Source organism: Phascolarctos cinereus, unplaced genomic scaffold (genome assembly GCF_003287225.1).
Source record: "Phascolarctos cinereus isolate Bilbo 61053 unplaced genomic scaffold, phaCin_HiC Scaffold_5;HRSCAF=322, whole genome shotgun sequence".
NCBI lineage: Eukaryota > Metazoa > Chordata > Mammalia > Diprotodontia > Phascolarctidae > Phascolarctos > Phascolarctos cinereus.
Window position 1 is genome coordinate 101,911,503 of NW_027555958.1, and position 18,225 is coordinate 101,929,727.

An 18,225-nucleotide genomic window follows, 5' to 3' on the forward strand; every position below is an offset into this window, starting at 1 on the left:
AGTTGCATGTGAAAACAAATTTTTAACATTTGTTTTAAAAATTTTGGGTTCCAAATTTTCTCCCTTCCTCCCTCCCCACCCACCCTCATTGAGAAGGTAAGCAACTCAATACAGGCTATACATGTGTACTTATGCAAAAGACTTCCATAATAGCCATGTTGTGAAAAACTAACTATATTTCCCTTCATCCTATCTCACCCTCCATTTATTCTACTCTCTGCTTTGACTCTTGTCCCTCCTCAAAAGGGTTTGCTTCTGATTACTCCCTCCCCCAATTTGTCCTCCCCTCTATCATCCTTCCCTCTCTTATGCTCTTCCCCCCTATTTTCCTGTAGGGTAAGATAGATTTCCATACCTAATTGAGTGTGTATGGTATTCCCTCCTTAAGCCAAATCCAATGAGAATAAGATTCACTCATTCCCTTTCCCTCTCACCTTCCCCCACTTCCCCTCCACTGTAAAAGCCTTTTCTTGTCTGTTTTATGTGAGATAATTTACCCCATTCTACCTCTCCCTTTCTCCTTCTCCCGGTATCATCCTCTCTCACTCCTTAATTTTATTCTCCAGATATTACCTCTTCAACTCACCCTGTGCCTTCTGTCTCTCTATACATATACTTTTTTTCCCCCTCCAACTACTCTAATACTGACAAAGGTCTCATGAGTTACAAATATCATCTTTCCATGTAGGAATGTAAACAGTTCAACCTTAATAAGTCCCTTATGATTTCTCTTTCCTGTTTACCTCTTCATGTTTCTGTTGAGTCTTGTATTTGAAAGTCAAATTTTCTATTCAGCTCTGGTCTTTTCATCAAGAATGCTTGAAAGTCCTCTATTTCACTGAATGTTTATTTTTTCCCCTGAAGGATTATACTCAGTTTTGCTGGGTAGGTGATTCTTGGTTGTAATCCTATCTCCTTTGCCCTCTAGAATATTATATTCTAAGCCCTCTGGTCCTTTAATGTAGAAGCTGCTAAATCTTGTGTTATCCTGATTGTGTTTCCACAATACTTGAATTGTTTCTTTCTGGCTGCTTGCAATATTTTCTCCTTGACCTGGGAACTCTGGAATTTGGCTACAATATTCCTAGGAGTTTTCCTTTGGGGATCTCTTTCAGGAGGTGATTGGTGGATTCTTTCAATTTCTATTTTACCCTCTGGTTCTAGAATATCAGGGCAGTTTTCCTTGATAATTTCTTGAAAGATGATGTCTAGGCTCTTTTTTTGATCATGGCTTTCAGATAGTCCAATAATTTTAAAGTTATCTCTCCTGGATCTATTTTCCAGGTCAGTTGTTTTTCCAGTGAGATATTTCACGTTGTCTTCTATTTTTTCATTCTTTTGGTTTTGTTTTACAATGTCTTGATTTCTCATAAAGTCACTAGCTTCCAATTTCTCCATTCTAATTTTTAAGGAAGTATTTTCTTCAGTGAGCTTTTGGACTTCCTTTTCCATTTGGCCAATTCTGCTTTTTAAGGCATTCTTGTCCTCACTGGCTTTTTGGACCTTTTTTGCCGTTTGGGTTAGGCTATTTTTTAAGGTGTTATTTTCTTCATTATTTTTTTGGAGTCTCCTTTAGCAAGCTGTTGACTTGTTTTTCATGATTTTCTTATGTCACTCCCAGTTTTTCCTTTACTTCTTGTACTTGCTTCTCAGAATCCTTTTTTGAGTTCTTCCATGGCCTGGAACTGATTCATATTTTTCTTGGAGGCTTTGGATATAGGAGCTTTGACTTTGTTGTCTTCTTCTGGTCATATGTTTTGATCTTCTTTAATCACCAAAGAAATATTCTATGGTCTTGACTTTTTTTTTGCACAGTTTTCTCGTGTTTCCAGCCAATTACTTGAGTTTTAAAGGCTTTGTTAAGGTAGGGGTCTGCTTCCAAGTGTGGAGAATGTGCTGTCCCAAGTTTTAGGGGTTTTGTGCAGCTGTTTTCAGAGATACTGCTAGGGATCTGTAAATTTTCAGTTCTCTCAAGGTGGTACAATCAAGGGTGAGGTGTTCACTCCTTTCTTGGTCTGTACTCTGGTCTGTGAGTGACCACAAGCACTCTTTTCTTGGAACTTTGAGGAGGATTCGCTCTCCACCAAGCTCCACCACTCCGGTGCTCCTTCTTGTGCCAGGACACCATCCAGAACTGTGACCCAGATCCAAGCACGGGGAAAACAAGAGACTCCTGCCTCAGCACCAGCAAAGATATCCCTGCAATCCCCCTATGATCAGCCCCTCGATTCCCCCTCAGTCTGTGAGCTGAGGGCTCTGGAATAGCCTCTGCCCAGGTGCTGTGCTGGAACCAAGCTTCTCTCTCACTGCAGTCACAGACCTTTCCTACTGACCTTCTAAGTTTTCTTTGGTGTTTGCGGGTTGAGAAGTCTGGAAACCACTACAGTTGCCCGTGATTCAGTCCTCAGGCCTGCTTCAGGTTCGCTGAAGTCTGGTCTTTGCATGAGTGCCCATGCTGAACTGCGTTCCTTTCCTAGCCTGGTGTAATAGACCTTTCCAATCAACCATCCAGGTTGTCTTGGGCTGGAAATTTATTTCATTCTGTCTTTTTGTGGGTTCTGCTGTTCTAGAATTTGTTTAGAGCCATTTTTTACCTATTTGGAGGGCTTTGGGGGAGAATTCAAGCAAGTCACTGCTTTCATGCCACTGTTGTGCCTCCGCCAGGGCTGTAATTCTAGACAATAGGTATTCTTTATCCACTTGCTAAACTCTTGAAGATCTCATTTGGTAGCTTTACAGTGTTCCAGGGCTTGGTAGTATCTGCACAATGTCATCTACAAAGAACATTTGAACAACCTCTTCATTTATAGGGAATCATTCTTTAGCTTGTACTCTACCTTGATTTCCCGCTATGGTATTGGAGAACACCTTTGGTGAATGTACATTTACTCTCTTTTGTGGGTTCCCTGATAGTAATGATCAAAGAATCATTAAACAAGATTCTCTCTCTGATAAAATGTTCCCATATATAAGGGAAACACCTTGATATCAGGAGGAATCTAGAAGGTAGTGCTTTTGCTGAACTGCTGCTACTTTTTTTTTTGTCTGTATTACAAAGTATTGTTCACTGGGTAGGGAAGAGGAAGGATATATTTGGAAATGAATGTGACATAAAAACAAAAGATAACTGTGAAATTTTTTCTGTATCAGACCTGTGATTTCACCAGGACTTCCTAGTGAGGAACTTCCTTCACCAGTGCAGGTTACTTACAATTATATAATACAAGTATATAATACAATAATTTACAATTATAGAGGGTTGCGTAGGCCACAAAGAGGTTAAGTGTCTTACCCAGGGTACGAACTTTAAAAATATATATTGATTTAATTTAAAGGATCTTATCAAATTCTTCATGAAATTTCCCTAACTTCCTCTATAACAAATGTTGGCCAAAAAACTGCTTTTATTTTCTTGGTGGTCTTGTAAATATTTGCCGTGAGCACTGCAGTTAGGAGATGTCCGCATGCCTCACTTTGCTATAGCTTTCTAAGCACCTGTTTTGCAACAAACTAACATTGATAGCAAAGCAAAAATTATACTTTATTATATATTCTCCAGGATTATTATTAGTTTTTCAGTTACTCAGTATTTGCCTCTTTGCCTTCCTTTAGTGATTTTTGCATTTGTAGTCATTGTGTATATTGTCCTTTTGGTATTGTATTCTCTGCATGAATTCATAAAAGCTTTCCATGTTTCCCTCAATTCCTCATAAGTCATTTCTTATACCTAATTAATCTTTCATTACATGTATATATCATACTTGGTTAAGCCATTCCTGCAGTTGATGGGTACCCACAAAAAAGTACCACTGTGAATATTATGGTTTATATTGGACCTTTGTTTCTGTTTGACCTCCTTGGGATATATTATAAATTTGTATTGCAGATGTGTTGAAATCTATTGAAATTGCTGAGTTACAGGACTGGACATTTTATCTTATTTTTTAACGTTTTTTCCAATTACATGTAAAAAAATTTTTTTAACATAGGTTTTTTTAAAATTTTGAGTTCTAAATTCTTTCCCACTCTCCTTCCTTCCCTCCTTGCTGAGATAGCAGGGAGTTTGATATAGGTTTTACGTGTTCCGTCATGCAAAACATACTTCCACATTAGTTATCTTGTGAAAGAAAACACAGACCAAAAAAACCTACAAAAAAATGTAGAAAATAAAAAATAGTATGCTCTGATCTGCATTCAGACTCCATCAGTTCTTTCTCTGGATGTGGATAGCATTTTTCATCATAAGTCTTTTAGAATTCTCTTGAATCATTGTATTGCTGAGAATAGCCAAGTCATTTATAGTTAATCATCGTGCAGTATTGCTCATACTATGTACAATGTTCTCCTGGTTCTGCTCATTTCACTTTGCTTTAGTTCACAGAAGTCTTTCTAGATTTTTTTTGAAAGCATCCTGTTTATCATTTCATATAGCACAATATTCTATCACAGTCATGAAACACAACTTATTCAACCATTCCCCAGTTGATAGGCATCCCCTCAATTTCCAATTCTTTGCCACCACAAAAAGAGCTGCTATAAATATTTGTGTATGTGTGTATGTACATACATATATATATATACACATACATATTCTTTTCCTTTTCATTTTTTTGGAGGGTGGGAGGGTCTCTTTGGGATATAGACCTAGTATTACTGGGTCAGAGGGTATGCACAGTTTTATACCATTTGGGCATAGTTCCAAATTGCTCTCTAGACTGGTTAGATCAGTTCACAATTGCACCAACAGTGCATCAGTGTCCTAATTTTCCCGCATCCCCTTCAACATTTATCATTTTCCTTTTGTGTCATATTGGCCAATCTGATAGGTGTAAGGTGGTACTTCAGAGTTGCTTTAATTTGTATTTCTGTCTTCAGTAGTGATTTAGCACAGGCTTTGATTTGTCTGAAAATTGCCTATTCATAACCTTTGACCATTTATCAATTGGGAATGACTTGTATTCTTTTAAATTTGAATCAGTTCTCTATATATTTGAGAAATGAGGCCTTTATCAGAGAAACTTGCTGTAAAATTTTTTCTGCAGTTTTCTGCTTTCCTTCTAATCTTGACTGCATTGGTTTTGTTTGTGCAAAAAAAAATTAATTAAATGTGATCAAAATCATCCATTTTACATCCTGCAATGTTTTCTGTCTCTTGTTTAGTCATGAATTCTTCACTTACCCATAGATCTGACAGGGAAACTATTACATACTCCTTTAATTTGCTTATGGTATCACTCTTTATGTCTAAATCCCTTTTGACCTTACCTTGGTGTACATTGTGACATTTTGATCTATACCTAGTTTCTGCCAAACCGATTTCCAGTTTTCTTAGCACTTTTTGTCCACAAAACTGGGATCTTTGTATTTATCAGACACTAAATTGCTGTGGTCATTTACCTCCTGTGTATTGTGTACCTAATCTACTCCACAGGTCCACCACTCAATTTCTTAGCCAGTACCAGATTGCTTTGAAGATTACTGCTTTATAATACAGTTTGATATTTAGTATGGCTAAGCCACCTTCCTTTACATTTTTTTTCCCCTTTAATTTCCTTGTTACTCTTAACCTTTTATTCTTCCAGATGAATTGTGTTATGATTGTTTTCTATAACTTCTTGGTAGTTTGGTGCAGCACTGAATAAGTAAATTAATTTAGGTAGAATTATTTTTATTATATTTTCATGGCCTGCCCATGAGCAATTAATATTTTTCCAATTGATCAGATCTGACCTTATTAGTGTGAAAAGTATTTTGTAATTATATTCATATAATTCTTGGGTTTGTCTTGGCAGGTAGACTCCCAAGTATTTTATATTGTCTGGAGTTATTTTAAATGGAATTTCTCTTTCTGTCTCTTTCTGCTGAAATCTGTTGGTAATATCTACAAATGCTGATAATTTACGTGGGCTTATTTTATATTCTGCAACTTTGCTAAATGTTGTCCATTATTTCAGCAAGTTTTTTAGTTGTTTCTCTAGGATTCCCCAACTATACCATCATATCCTCTGCAAAGAGTGATAGTTTTATTTCCTCATTGCCTGTTCTAATTCCTTCAATTTCTTTTTCTTGTCTTATTCCTTTATCTAGCATTTTTAGTATAGTATTGAATAATAGTGATGATAATGGGCATCCATGTTTCAACCCTGATCTTATTGGGTTGGCTTCTAGCTTATCCCCATTACAGATAATTCTTGCTGATGCTTTTAGAGAAATATTACTTATCATTTTAAGGAAAGCTTCATTTATTCCTGTACTGTCTAGTGTTTTTAATAGGAATGAATGTTGTGTTCTGTTAAAAGCTTTTTCTCCATTTATTGAGATAATCATGATTTTTGTTGCTTTCATTATTGATGCGGTCAATTATGCTGATAGTTTTCCTAATATTGAGCCAGCTCTGCATTCCTGGTACAAATCCCACCTAATCATACTGTATGATCTTTGTGACGTATTGCTGTAATCTTGTTGGTATTTTATTTAAATTTTGCATCAGTATTCATTAGGGAGATTTGTCTCTAGTTTTCTTTCTCTGTTTTTGCTCTTCTTGGTTTACGTATTAGCATTCTGTTTGTGCCATAAAAGGAATTTTGTAGGACTCCATTTTTGTCTGTTTCTCCAAATAGTTTATGTAGTGTTGGAATTAATTATTCTTTAAATGTTTGGTAAAATTCATTTGTGAATCCATTTGGTCCTAGAGATTTTTTCTCAGGGAGCTCAGTGATGGCTTCTTCAATTTCTTTTTCTAAAATAGGATTATATAAGTATTCTATTTCTTCTGTTAATCCCATTTCACTCAGATTTTCAGATTTCATGACATAATTGGGCAGAATAGTTCCTAATAATTGCTTTAATTTTCTCTTTTCATTTTTGATACTGGTAACTTGGTTTTCTTTCTTTTCTTTAATCAAATTAACCAGTGGTTTATCTATTTTATTGTTGTTGTTTTTTTTTCTATAAAACCAGCTTTTAGTTTTATTTATTAAATGGTTTTCTTTCACTTTTATTAATCTCTCCTTTGCTTTTCAGAATTTCCAATTTGGTTTTTAATTGGGGATTTAAAATCTTTTTTCCCCCTACTTTTTTTAGTTGCATGTACAATTGATTGATCTGTTCTTTCTCTATTTTATCGATGTAAACATTTAGAGATGTAAATTTTCCTCTTTGGCTGCATCCCATAAATTTTGATATGTTGTCTCATTGTTGTCATTCTCTTTAATGAAATTATTCCTATGATTTGTTTTTTGACCCACTCATTCTTTAGATTATATTATTTAGTTTCCAATTAATTTTAATCTATATGTCTTTTTCTAATCTATCTTTTAATCTTATTATTGAAAAAAAATTATTGCATAGTCTGAAAAGAATGCATTGAATATTTCTGCTTTCCTGCATTTGATTGTGAGGTTTTTATGCCCTACTTAATATATGATCAATTTTTGTGTAGGTGCCATGTTCTGCTGAGAAAAGGGGATGTTCCTTTCTATTCCTATTCACTTTTCTCCATAGGCCAGTAATATCTAACTTTTCTAAAATTCTGTTCATCTTCTTAACCTCTTTCTTGTTTATTTTTTGGTTAGATTTATCTAGTTCTGAAAGGGGAAAGTTGAGGTCCCCCACTGGTATAGTTTAATTGTTGATTTCCTCTTGTACCTCATTTAACTTCTCCTTTAAGAATTTGGATACTATACCATTTGATGCATATATGTTTGGTATTGATCTTATTTCATTGGAAATCTGTGGTACCTTTTAGAAAGATGTAGTTTCCTTGCTTATCTCTTTTAATTAGATCTATTTTTGCTTTTGCTTTGTTTGAGATCATGATTGCTATCCCTGTGGTTTGTTTTTTTTTTTACTTCAATTAAAGCATAACAGAATCGACTCTATCCACTTTTACCTTTGCTGTGTATGTGTCTCTCTGCTCCAAGTATGTTTCTTGTAAACAATATATTGGAGGATTCAGGTTCTTAATCCACTCTGCTATTCACTTTCATTTTGTGGGTGAGTTCAAGGGATGGACATTTTAGTCACTTTTTTACAAGTAATTCCAAATTGATATCCAGAAACCATTGAACTTTTTTTTCTTTACTAAGAGTGTATTACTGTGTCCATCTTCCCATATTCCTTCCATCATTGACTAATGGCCTTTTAATCTTTGCCAGTTTGTAGATGTGAAGTGAAACCTTAGAGTTATTTTTACTGTGCTTTTGTTTTTTAAAAAGTGCGTTGATTCCTTCTGTTTTTATATCATCTTGATTTTCATGTGTATCCTTCCACCTTCTCTTTTTCAGAGAGCTAGGCTTTATTACTGGGGGGGGTGGGGGAAAGCAGTTCAGCAAAATTAACCAAGATATCAACCAAGCCTAACAGTATGTTTATTGCTTCATACCTTTAATCCCCCATCTCTGCAAAGAAGGAAGGGTTTTCCCATTTTTTTCAGGGAGAAACCTCATCATTATAATCTCATAGCAAATCAGTTGCTTTTTTCTGCTCTTGCTGTTTATATTGTTGTAATCATTGTGTATGTGTGTAGTTTTCCTGGTTCTACTTTTTCTATCAGTTCATATATCTTCCCACACTTCTCTGTAGTCTTCATTTTCTTCATTTTTCATGGCACAATAGCCTATCATTACATTCACATGCCACAATTTTTTAAAAGCTATTCTGTAATCATTTGGCATCTACTTTGTTTCTAGTATATGCAGCCATTCTATCATTGACCACACTAAGGTATATGCCTAGTATTGGGATCCTCAGGTTAAAGAGTATGAACATTTTAGCCACTTTATTAGCTAAATGCCAAATTGCATTCCAGAATGGTTAAGCTAAGCTACATTTCCACCAGTAGTTATGTAGCTTGCCTGTGGTTCCTTAACTCCTTCAACACTGACTATTCCTATATTTTGTAATTTTTGCCAATTTTCTGGATAGCAGATAAAACCTCAGAGCTATTTTCATTTTTGTATCTTTTCTTATTAGTGATTTGGAGCAGTGTTTCATATGATCATTAACAGTTTACAATTCTTTTGAGAACTGTTACATCCTTTAAATATATCTGTGATAGAACTTTTAAAAATTTTAATAGGTGAAGTGTTCTTAAGTATTAGTAAAGTCCATTTAACTAAAAATGTCATCTAAATAATATGAATCAGGAGAATATTGGACATTTAATAAGCATCAAACTATTTTATAGAGATTTTTTAAAAATGTTATGCTTCAGAGTTCTACTTGATTTCAGAAACTATAGACGTGTGTTAAATCTATCTTAATTCACAGTTATACACTTTAGTACTTGGATAAGTATACAATTCTTTATTCACATAATAATTATAAATAGCCTTTATTATAAAGGCAGCTAGGTGGTTTCAGTGGATAGAACAACATTGGCTTTGGAGTCAGGAGGACCTGAGCTCAAATCCTACTTCATACACTAGCTGTATGACCCTGTATGACACTTAACCTTGTTTGTCTCAGTTTCTTCCTTTGTAAAATGAGCTGGAGAAGGAGATGGCAAACCACTTCAGTATCTGTGCCAAGAAAATCCCATATGGGGTCACGAAGAGTCAGACATGACTAAAGGACAACAAAAGCATTTATATAGTGCTTTAAGGTTTGTCAATGATATTACAAGTAGATATTATCTTATTTTATCCTCTCAACAACCCTGGGAGCTAGGTGCTACTTATTATGATGCCTGTTGTACAGATGAAGAAACTTGAGGCTGACATAGGTTAAGTGACTTACCCAGAGTCCTACAGGTTGAAAATGTCAGCAACCAGATTTTCATGGGTTTTCTCCCTGCGGGGGCTCTCTCAACTGTGCCACCACCTGCCTCCTTAAAGATAGTTGTAGCCTACTAATTCATGTACCTACATCCCTATATAATGTAAATAGTTTTTAATAAGAAAGATTTGTAAAGGGATTTCTAATATAGGATTTGTTTATTTTTCTATTTTCCTTTTCATAGGGGTCAGTCAAAACTTCATAGAGGGGAAATCAGGTTAAATTCAGAATTGGACCTAGATGAAATCATATTGGAGAAATTTGCCTTTTCAAATGCCCTTTGCCTTTCAGGTAAGCTGTTATTTCTCAGTTTAGTGTGTTTCACAGCTTGTTAGTGGTCATTAAGAGTTTATAAATTAATAGAAAAGATTGACACATTTTCACAGATTAATTTAACCCAGGGCTTCCTGTTTTAGCAGTGTTCATTGGCATTGCATGGCCTGAGGGCATGTGCAGTGTAACACGAGCATGCTTTGTGTTCCAAACCAAGGCTGCAGTAAAGTTGCACGATGCATCATGGGAAAGCACTGCCAGAAACACCTTGGATTCATTATGCATTTGATTTTTAATTAATTTTTGGTCACTGTGTGTTAAGAAACCTTTTACTGCTGCCATGTGGGGTCAAGACCCACAGTTTAAGAAGCACTGAACTACAGAAACAAATAATACGTTAAATTTCCAGACTAAGGAGCAAAAATCTTACATAATGCCTGCATTTTATAATTTAGAACCAAATGAATAACCAACAAAAGTTTTTGTTCTGTGCCCTCTTCTAGGTCTATTGTGCTACCCATTTTGTTCTTTAGAAAATATTTTAAAATTTAATTCTTGTCACTGTGTATGTTTCGAACTCTGATGATCTAGATTTCCATCACTTCCTATAGGTCTTGCAGTATTTCCCCTTTTATTTCATATTTATTGCTTTTTACAATACCATCATATTTCATTACATTAATATACCATTTATCAGATTTTCTGTGATTATTAGACATAGAGATATTATAATTTTTTGCTGTTATTACAAAGGGAATACTGTTAATCTTATTTGTACAACTAGGTAATCTTTTCCTTTTATTTCTTTTTGGGAGGAAGGGGAAATCTGGACTTGAAGCATTGTTTGGAAAGATATGATCAGTTTTATGACTAGTATTGCTCTATTGCTTTCCAAAATGCCTGTACCATACTACTGTCTTACCAACAATGTGATAGTATTCCTATTTTAATAATATTTTTTCCTAATCACATGTAAAGATATTTTTTAACATTCATTTTTTAAAATTTTGAGTTCCAGATTCTCTTTCTCTTCCACCCCTCCTTGAGACAGGAAACAGTTTGATATACATGTGCAGTCATACAATACTTATTTCCATATTAGTTATGTTGTGAAAGAAGACACAGATTAAATCCCCCCACTACTCCCCCCCCAAAAAAGTGAAAAATACCATGCTTCAACTGCTTTCAGACTTCATCAGTTCTTTGTCTGGAGGTGGATAGCATTTTTCATCGTGAGTCCTTTGGAATTATCTTGGATCATTGCATCGCTGAGAATAGCTAAATCATTAACAGTTGATTGTCATACAGTATTGTTGTTACTGTGTACAATGTTCTCCTGGTTCTGCTCACTTCAGTTTGCATCCGTTCATGTAAGTCTTTCCAGAATATTTTGAAATCTGCCTGCTCATGATTTCTTATCACAATAGTATTCCATTATATTCATATATCACAATTTGTTCAGCCACTTCCCAGTTGATGGGGATCCCCTCAATTTCTAATTCTTTGCCACCACTGAAAGAGGTGTTGTGAGTATTTTTGTACAAATAGGTCCTTTTCCTTTTTTTTTTTTAAATCTCTTTGGGATACAGACCTAATAGTGGTATTGCTAAATCAAAGGATATGCGGTTTTATAGCCCTTTGGGCATAGTTCCATATTGCTCTCTGGAATAGCTGGATCAGTTAACAATTTGACCAACAGTGCATTACTGTCTCAGTTTTTCCACATTCCCTCCAACATTTATCATTTCTTTTTCTGTCATATTAGCCACCCTAATAGGTGTGAGGTAGTATTTCAGTGTCGTTTTAGTTTGCATTTCTCTAATCAATAATACTTTACAGTTTTTTATAGTTTTATTTATTTGTTTGTTTTTAGTCTTCGACATTCACGTCTATAAGATTTGAGTTCTAAATTTTCTCCTCTCCCTCCACTCCCTCCTTCCAAGATGACATGCAGTCTGATATAGGCTATACATGTGTAATCATATTAAACATATTTCCACATTTGTCGTGTTGTAAAGAAGAATTAGAACCAAAGGGAAAAAGAAGAAACAAAAAAAAAAGATAAAATTGTATGCTTCAATCTGAATTTAGACTCCATAGTTCTTTCTCTAGATGTGGATGGCATTTTCCATCATGAGTCTTTTGGAATTGTCGTAGATCCCTGTATTGCTGAGAAGAGTTAAGTCTATCAAAGTTGGTCATCGCACAATGTTGCTGTTAGTGTGTACGATGTTCTCCTGGTTCTGTCGACTTCCCTCAGCATCAGTTCATGTGAGTCTTTCCAGGTTATTCTGAAGACCACCTGCTCATCATTTCTTATGGAACAATAGTATTCTATTACATTCATATACCACAACTTGTTCAGCAGTTCCACAATTGATTGGCATCCCCTCAAGTTCCAGTTCTTGGCCCCACAAAAAGAGCTGCTATAAATATTTTTGTTATAGCATTTTTTCATGTAGATACTTTGATTTAGCATTCCTATTTCCCTTAAACTCTACCAGCATCTAATTCCAAGTTAATTCCTGTTAGTTTTGATTTGTATTCATTATATTATGAGGGACTTTAAGCATATTTTCATATGGTTTTTAAAAATTTATTATTTTCTCCAAAAAAAATGTGTTCCTGAAGGCCAGAAGAAATCACAAATAAGCAGGACAACTCTGAAAGTAACATGTTGAATTTATGATATATACTTACACAGAAAAGCAAGCTAGACATAATAGTTTTGCAGTTTCATATACACCCATCCCTTCTTGTTCTGTTGTTTATATGGTAGTAGTCATTTTTGTTGATGTTTGTTAAGGTCAGAGTTCTTAAAAATCAAAAACTGAAAAAAACCTCACTCCAAATTATCAGCTCCTTTAACTGCTGTTCTATTAGGGATTGTATATTATTAATCTTATTAGATCTGTGTTATAGATTCTGGATGTCAGACCTTTATCTGATATATTTATTACAAATACTTTTTCCCAGTTTATTTCTTTTCTTTTAATTTTGGTGATAACATTTTTTTTAGGCAATCAAGGTTAAGTGACTTGCCCGGGGTCACATAACTAGTAGTCAAATGTTTGGTGTGAGGCTGGATTTGACCTCAGGCCCTCCCAACTCCAAGGCCAGTGCTCTATCCACTGCACCACCTAGCTGCCCCAGTTATACCATTTTTTGTTATGAAAAACCTTTCAGTCTGCTTAGGTTTTTGGTCTTCAGGAAATTCTAAAGTTCATTTAATGTATACATCATAATAATAGCTAGTGTATTTATATATAGTGCTTTAAGGTTTGCAAAGCACTTCAGATGTTATCTCTTCTGATCTAATAACATTATGAGTTAGGTGCTGTCATTATCCCCATCTTAAGATTAGGAAACCAATTTATAAGATACAAGTCATTCCCCAATTGTTAAATGGTCTAAAGATATGAATAGGCTAGATGAAGAAATTAAAGCCATCTATAATCATATGAAAAAATGCTCTAAATCACTATTGATTAGAAAAATGCAAACCAAAAACAACTTTGAGGTACCACATCACACCTACCAGATTGGCCAACATGACAAAACAGGAAAATTATAAATACTGGAGAAGATGTGGGAAAATTGGAACACTAATGCATTATTGGTGGAGTTGTGAACTGATCCAACCATTTTGGAGAGCAATTTGGAACTATGCCCAAAGGGCTATAAAAATGTGCATGCCCTTTGATCCAACAATACCACTTCTAGGGCTGTATCCCAGAGAGATCATAAAAATGGGAAAAAGACTCACATGTAAAAAAATATTTATAGCAGTTTTTTCTGTGGTGGCAAAGAATTGGAAATTGAGGGGATGTCCATCAATTGAGGAATGGCTGAACAAGTTGTGATATATGAATGTAATGGAATACTGTTATGCTATAAGAAATGATGAACAGGCAGACTTCAGAAAAGCCTGGAAGGACTTATAGGAACCAATGCTGAGTGAAGTGAGCAGAACCAGGAGAACACTGTACACAGTAACAGCAACATCGTGCGATGACCAACTTTGAGAGACTTAGCTCCTCTCAGCAACTCAAGGATCTAAGACAATTCCAAAGGACTCATGATGGAAAATGCTATCCACATCCAGAGAAAAAACTATGGAGTTTGAATGCAGATCGAAACATACTATTTGCTCTTTTTTTAGTTGCTGTTTTGTTTCTTCTTTCTCATGGTTCTTCCCATTAGTTCTAATTCTTCTTTACAACATGACTAATGTGAAAATGAATTTAATAAGAATGTATATGTAGAGCCTATATCAGATTGCATGCCATCTTGGGGAGAGGGGATGAGAAGGAGGTGGAGAAAATTTAAAACTTAAAAGTTTATGGAAGTGAATGTTGAAAACTAAAAATAAATAAATGAATTTTAATTTAAAAAAATAGCCAAAAAAAAGGGTAGGAAACTGACTGAAAGAGAGGTAAAGTTACTTGCTCGGTGCAGTAAAGCCAGTGTCTAAGGTGGGATTTGAACCCAATTCTCCCTAGCACTCTAATCACTATTTCTTCCAGGACTTTTGATGAGGGTTTTTGTTGTTTTTTAATTTAGATAGTGTTATTGTAACATATGACCTGAAATGCAGATACAGACCTATTTTTATCATACTACATGAGACAGCTGTATTTACTGAATTCAGTTCTCCAGTTTTATTTAGGTGAGGTTTATTATTGGTGACTTTGGACAAATCAGTTTCATTTGAATGATCAAGTCAGAAGCCAGATTAAGAAGTGAGTGAAAGGAGAGAAACACTGAGTAAAAACAGCTTTTTCTTTAGAGCTTGGCTATAAAAGGGAAGGGAGATAGAGGGCCAGAGTTTGAGGGAATACTAAGGTCAACTCAGGGTTTTTTTAAGGCTGGTAGAAATTGAGCATGTTTATAGGCAATGAGGAATTGAGCTAGATAGATAGGGAGAGATTAAAAATTAGTGAGAGGGAAGGGATAACTGTGGAAGCAATCTGCTAGAAGAGACAGAGGATGAAATCTCACTGTTTTTCATTTACTAAGAGGCCCAGGGTGATGTCTTGACTTGTACATGAGTCTTCAGCCTCACTTTCTTCTCCAGAGACCTTGGAAGTCCAGTGGCAAAACAAAAGCCAAGACGACTGGAAATTGCATGGAATGCAGTGGGTGACCTTGGCCTTTCTGAATTAAGGTCTTTCCTAGATCTCAGTTTGCCTGGGGTAATGCCTATTCAATGATAATGGCTAGGTAAGAATTAAGGCAAAAGATGGCCTAATTTACCATCACAAAAATATCATTCTGGTGGGGGGAGACCCTCAAAGTTTCTGGCCTGAACAGAAAACAAATGCTATTTAGACTCACCTTGGCTATCAAAACCTAAACAGTGAGGCTTGGACTAGGGGCTATTGTTGCCCATTCAATGAAAGTCAGCGTGATTTGGGTTTAAAGACAGAGTCAAGTAGCTCCATTTGAAATACAGTGGGCTTTTTTAAAGCCTGTTTTTTCAGAGCTATATTTCAAGAAATCATAAATGAAAACTGCACAGGACAAAAAAGTAAATTGTTCCAGCTTTTAAAAAAAGGGGAGGGTGTACAAAAAAGGTTGGCTTTGATAAGGAGAGGGCCATAGCTTCATTAGAAATTGGAGTAAAGTATGGAAAAGAGATGTCAAGGAGTTTTGAACCATAGAGAAAGGGGAAAGAGGGCACTCAGGATGAGTAGTCTTGTCAGTATTGCATGAGGTTGGTCTAGTAGTAATGGAAAGGGGAAGTGTAGGAAGCTTAAGAAGAAAAGAGGAGGTTTGTAAGAACTACAGTGGGGAATATGATAATCAATTAGAGAGGAGTAAAAAGTGAGGACCCTTTTGAGATAATATAAATATATAGTGGAACCAATCAGTATAATTTCCTGACTTTCTCCAGCTCTCTTTAGCAGCAAGTAAATAGTGAAAGAGATAGATGGTAAGAGGAATCTAGGGTTAGTGTTTGGCAACAGTTTGAGAAAAAAAATAGTAGGACAGAGGGTCAAGAGATTTGAAAATTTAAGAGACTATAAAATTGAGCTAGTTAACAATAGAATCAGGAATGGGAAAGGAAGAAAAGTAAGCCACAGTAGAGGATTGATATGATGGAGTGATGGGACCTGGACCCCTAAAGGGAAAAGACCATGTCTTTGCCCTGAACTTTCCCACACTGGTATTTCACCTGAGTGTGTGATTAAGGAAGAAAAATGTGGTTCGGATTCACTCCTACAATAAAACACACTCCTAGAGGGAGAAGTGAAGGTAGCTTTAATTAAGATTATAATATAGGTATAGAAAAGCTAGATTTACAGCAACATATAATTAGCAATATGACTATAGTCAGGCTAAGAGTATAAAGGATAGCAATAATATAAGAAAACATCACCAATTTGAGGAAGCACCAATACCTGAAGTCCAAGCTAGGGGTTCTGGGTTACAACTTACCGGGTCCTGATTGGAAAAGTTTCAGGCAGAGCATCCTCTCCATGGGTGAGAATCCAAAGATGGCTTTCCCAGTTAGGATTTAAATAGGACCTCTAACAAAGAAGGCGCCGTGCCAGAGGTGTCCGTGATTCTGGTAGATGTTTTTACTTGGTCCAGGAACTGGCCAGGTTCCTGGAACAAGCAAAACATATTAGAATATTAATTAACTTGATATGTTCTGATGAACTGGCCAGGTTCCCAGAGCACATCTTTTGCTGAGAACTGGCTAAATTCTCAGGTCAACATAGATAACCGCACTCTGGCTTATAGCTCAATGTTTAGAGTAATACAGGAGATGTGGAGGATCTTTCCTTATAAGATTTATCAATCACTGAGGCATCTGGCCCATCCTAACCTACTTAGATACTCAGTAATCCTTCTGTCTTTTCACTGTGGCTCTCTCACCACTTAATTCCTTTCATTGTCTGCACCTGGCCTGCACGCCAACCCCTCCCCCCCCTTTTGGCCCCCTGCCTCTCACCCGTAACCACTTCTTAACCCCATCCAGATCTTCTCACTGTCTTTTCTTGCATATAAGTACCAATTTTACCCCTATTAAATTGCTCAGATTCCCTTAGGATCTATCCTGCTTCTGTTGGTGTCACAAATAAACCTCACTGTTTTTACTGAAAGAAGGTTTGAGTGATTGAAGTCTTTCAAGACAGACCCCCATACCCTTGCATTTCGGGGCTCCCAGCATTCCAAATCATAACAGAGATACTAGAAGAATTTGGAGGGACTGGAGGTCAAGTTGAGGATGAATAAGTTTAGAAGGAATGAGGCATAGGGAGAGATGGAATAATAGAAGATTGTGATCATATCAAGGTATTTCAGAATTCATAATCATGGAGGTAGAACTGAGTTGAGTGGTGGAAAGATTAAAGATGTGACCATCTTTCAGGTGGCTGAAATGAAGTGCAGGAGTAAGTCTTGGTAGTTAAGGAGAAAGGAACTAGGAGACTAGGGTATTTTAGAGAACATTGACATAGAAACTGAAGTTCCCAAGTGGAAGGGCATGATTTTGGGAAGTAGAGGAAGTAAGTACTTGTAAGCCAAGTACTTAAGTTCTAGAGAAAGAAGAATGATGCAATAGATAAATGGCACCGGGTCTTGATTAGGGTGATATATCAGAATAGAATGAATCTTGTGAGAGAAGCAGTTACCAAATGATGGTAGCACAAGGAGTGTCTGATAAATGACAGTGCAAAGAAAAGCATGTGCAGACTCCTTCTCCAGGACCAGCACGTTGGGGGACACAACAGAAGCGACAACTAGTATGGGAATGGATGGCTAGAGATAAAGTGCTTTCCTGGGAGGAACCAGGTCTGTGGGTGTTAGAAAACTGAAGGAGTAGAAAGAAAGTTCCAAAATGAAAGGAATTTTAATGATAGAAAGAAGATTCCAGGGAACATACTGGGCAGGGCAAATAAAACTCATTTGGGGGTGGGGGTAAGATTGAAGTGTTCAGGGTAAAGGAGAATGAAAAGTAGCGGCAAGGAAAAGCGCGCCTCAGGATTCTGTATTGCTGGAATCAGAAGAGAGAATGACGTTTCCCTTGATTGGCAGGGGGTCACCTCAAGAGGCCAGTAAATTACAGGATGAATTGGTTTATTTTCATTTGTGAGAGCACAGATTCTGGGCTGGGTTGGAGAGGTAAGGAAGGGCTAGATGTCTGATGTTTAGGTAATCTAAGAC

The 18,225-nt window shown here is 36.1% G+C and overlaps 2 protein-coding genes across 7 annotated transcripts in view; one reads left to right on the plus strand and one right to left on the minus strand.

Moving 5' to 3' along the window:
- The window catches only part of LOC110208550 (damage-control phosphatase ARMT1-like), a 78,488-nt gene that overhangs the window by 40,236 nt on the left and 20,027 nt on the right, over positions 1-18,225 (minus strand). The window contains exon 2 of one of the 2 annotated variants that reach the window (XM_020986610.2): positions 16,492-16,662. The gene's annotated coding sequence lies outside the window, so the exon portion shown is untranslated. Of the gene's footprint in view, positions 1-16,491; positions 16,960-18,225 lie in introns of those variants that run through there. The other variant, XM_020986612.2, reaches the window with a different exon arrangement.
- Positions 1-18,225, plus strand: part of RMND1 (required for meiotic nuclear division 1 homolog) — a 52,409-nt gene that overhangs the window by 23,446 nt on the left and 10,738 nt on the right. For all 5 annotated transcript variants that reach the window (XM_020986608.2, XM_078155072.1, XM_020986605.2 and 2 more), the window contains one exon: positions 9,962-10,068. In XM_020986608.2, the coding sequence (XP_020842267.1) occupies positions 9,962-10,068 (107 nt within the window). The remainder of the gene's footprint in view (positions 1-9,961; positions 10,069-18,225) is intronic.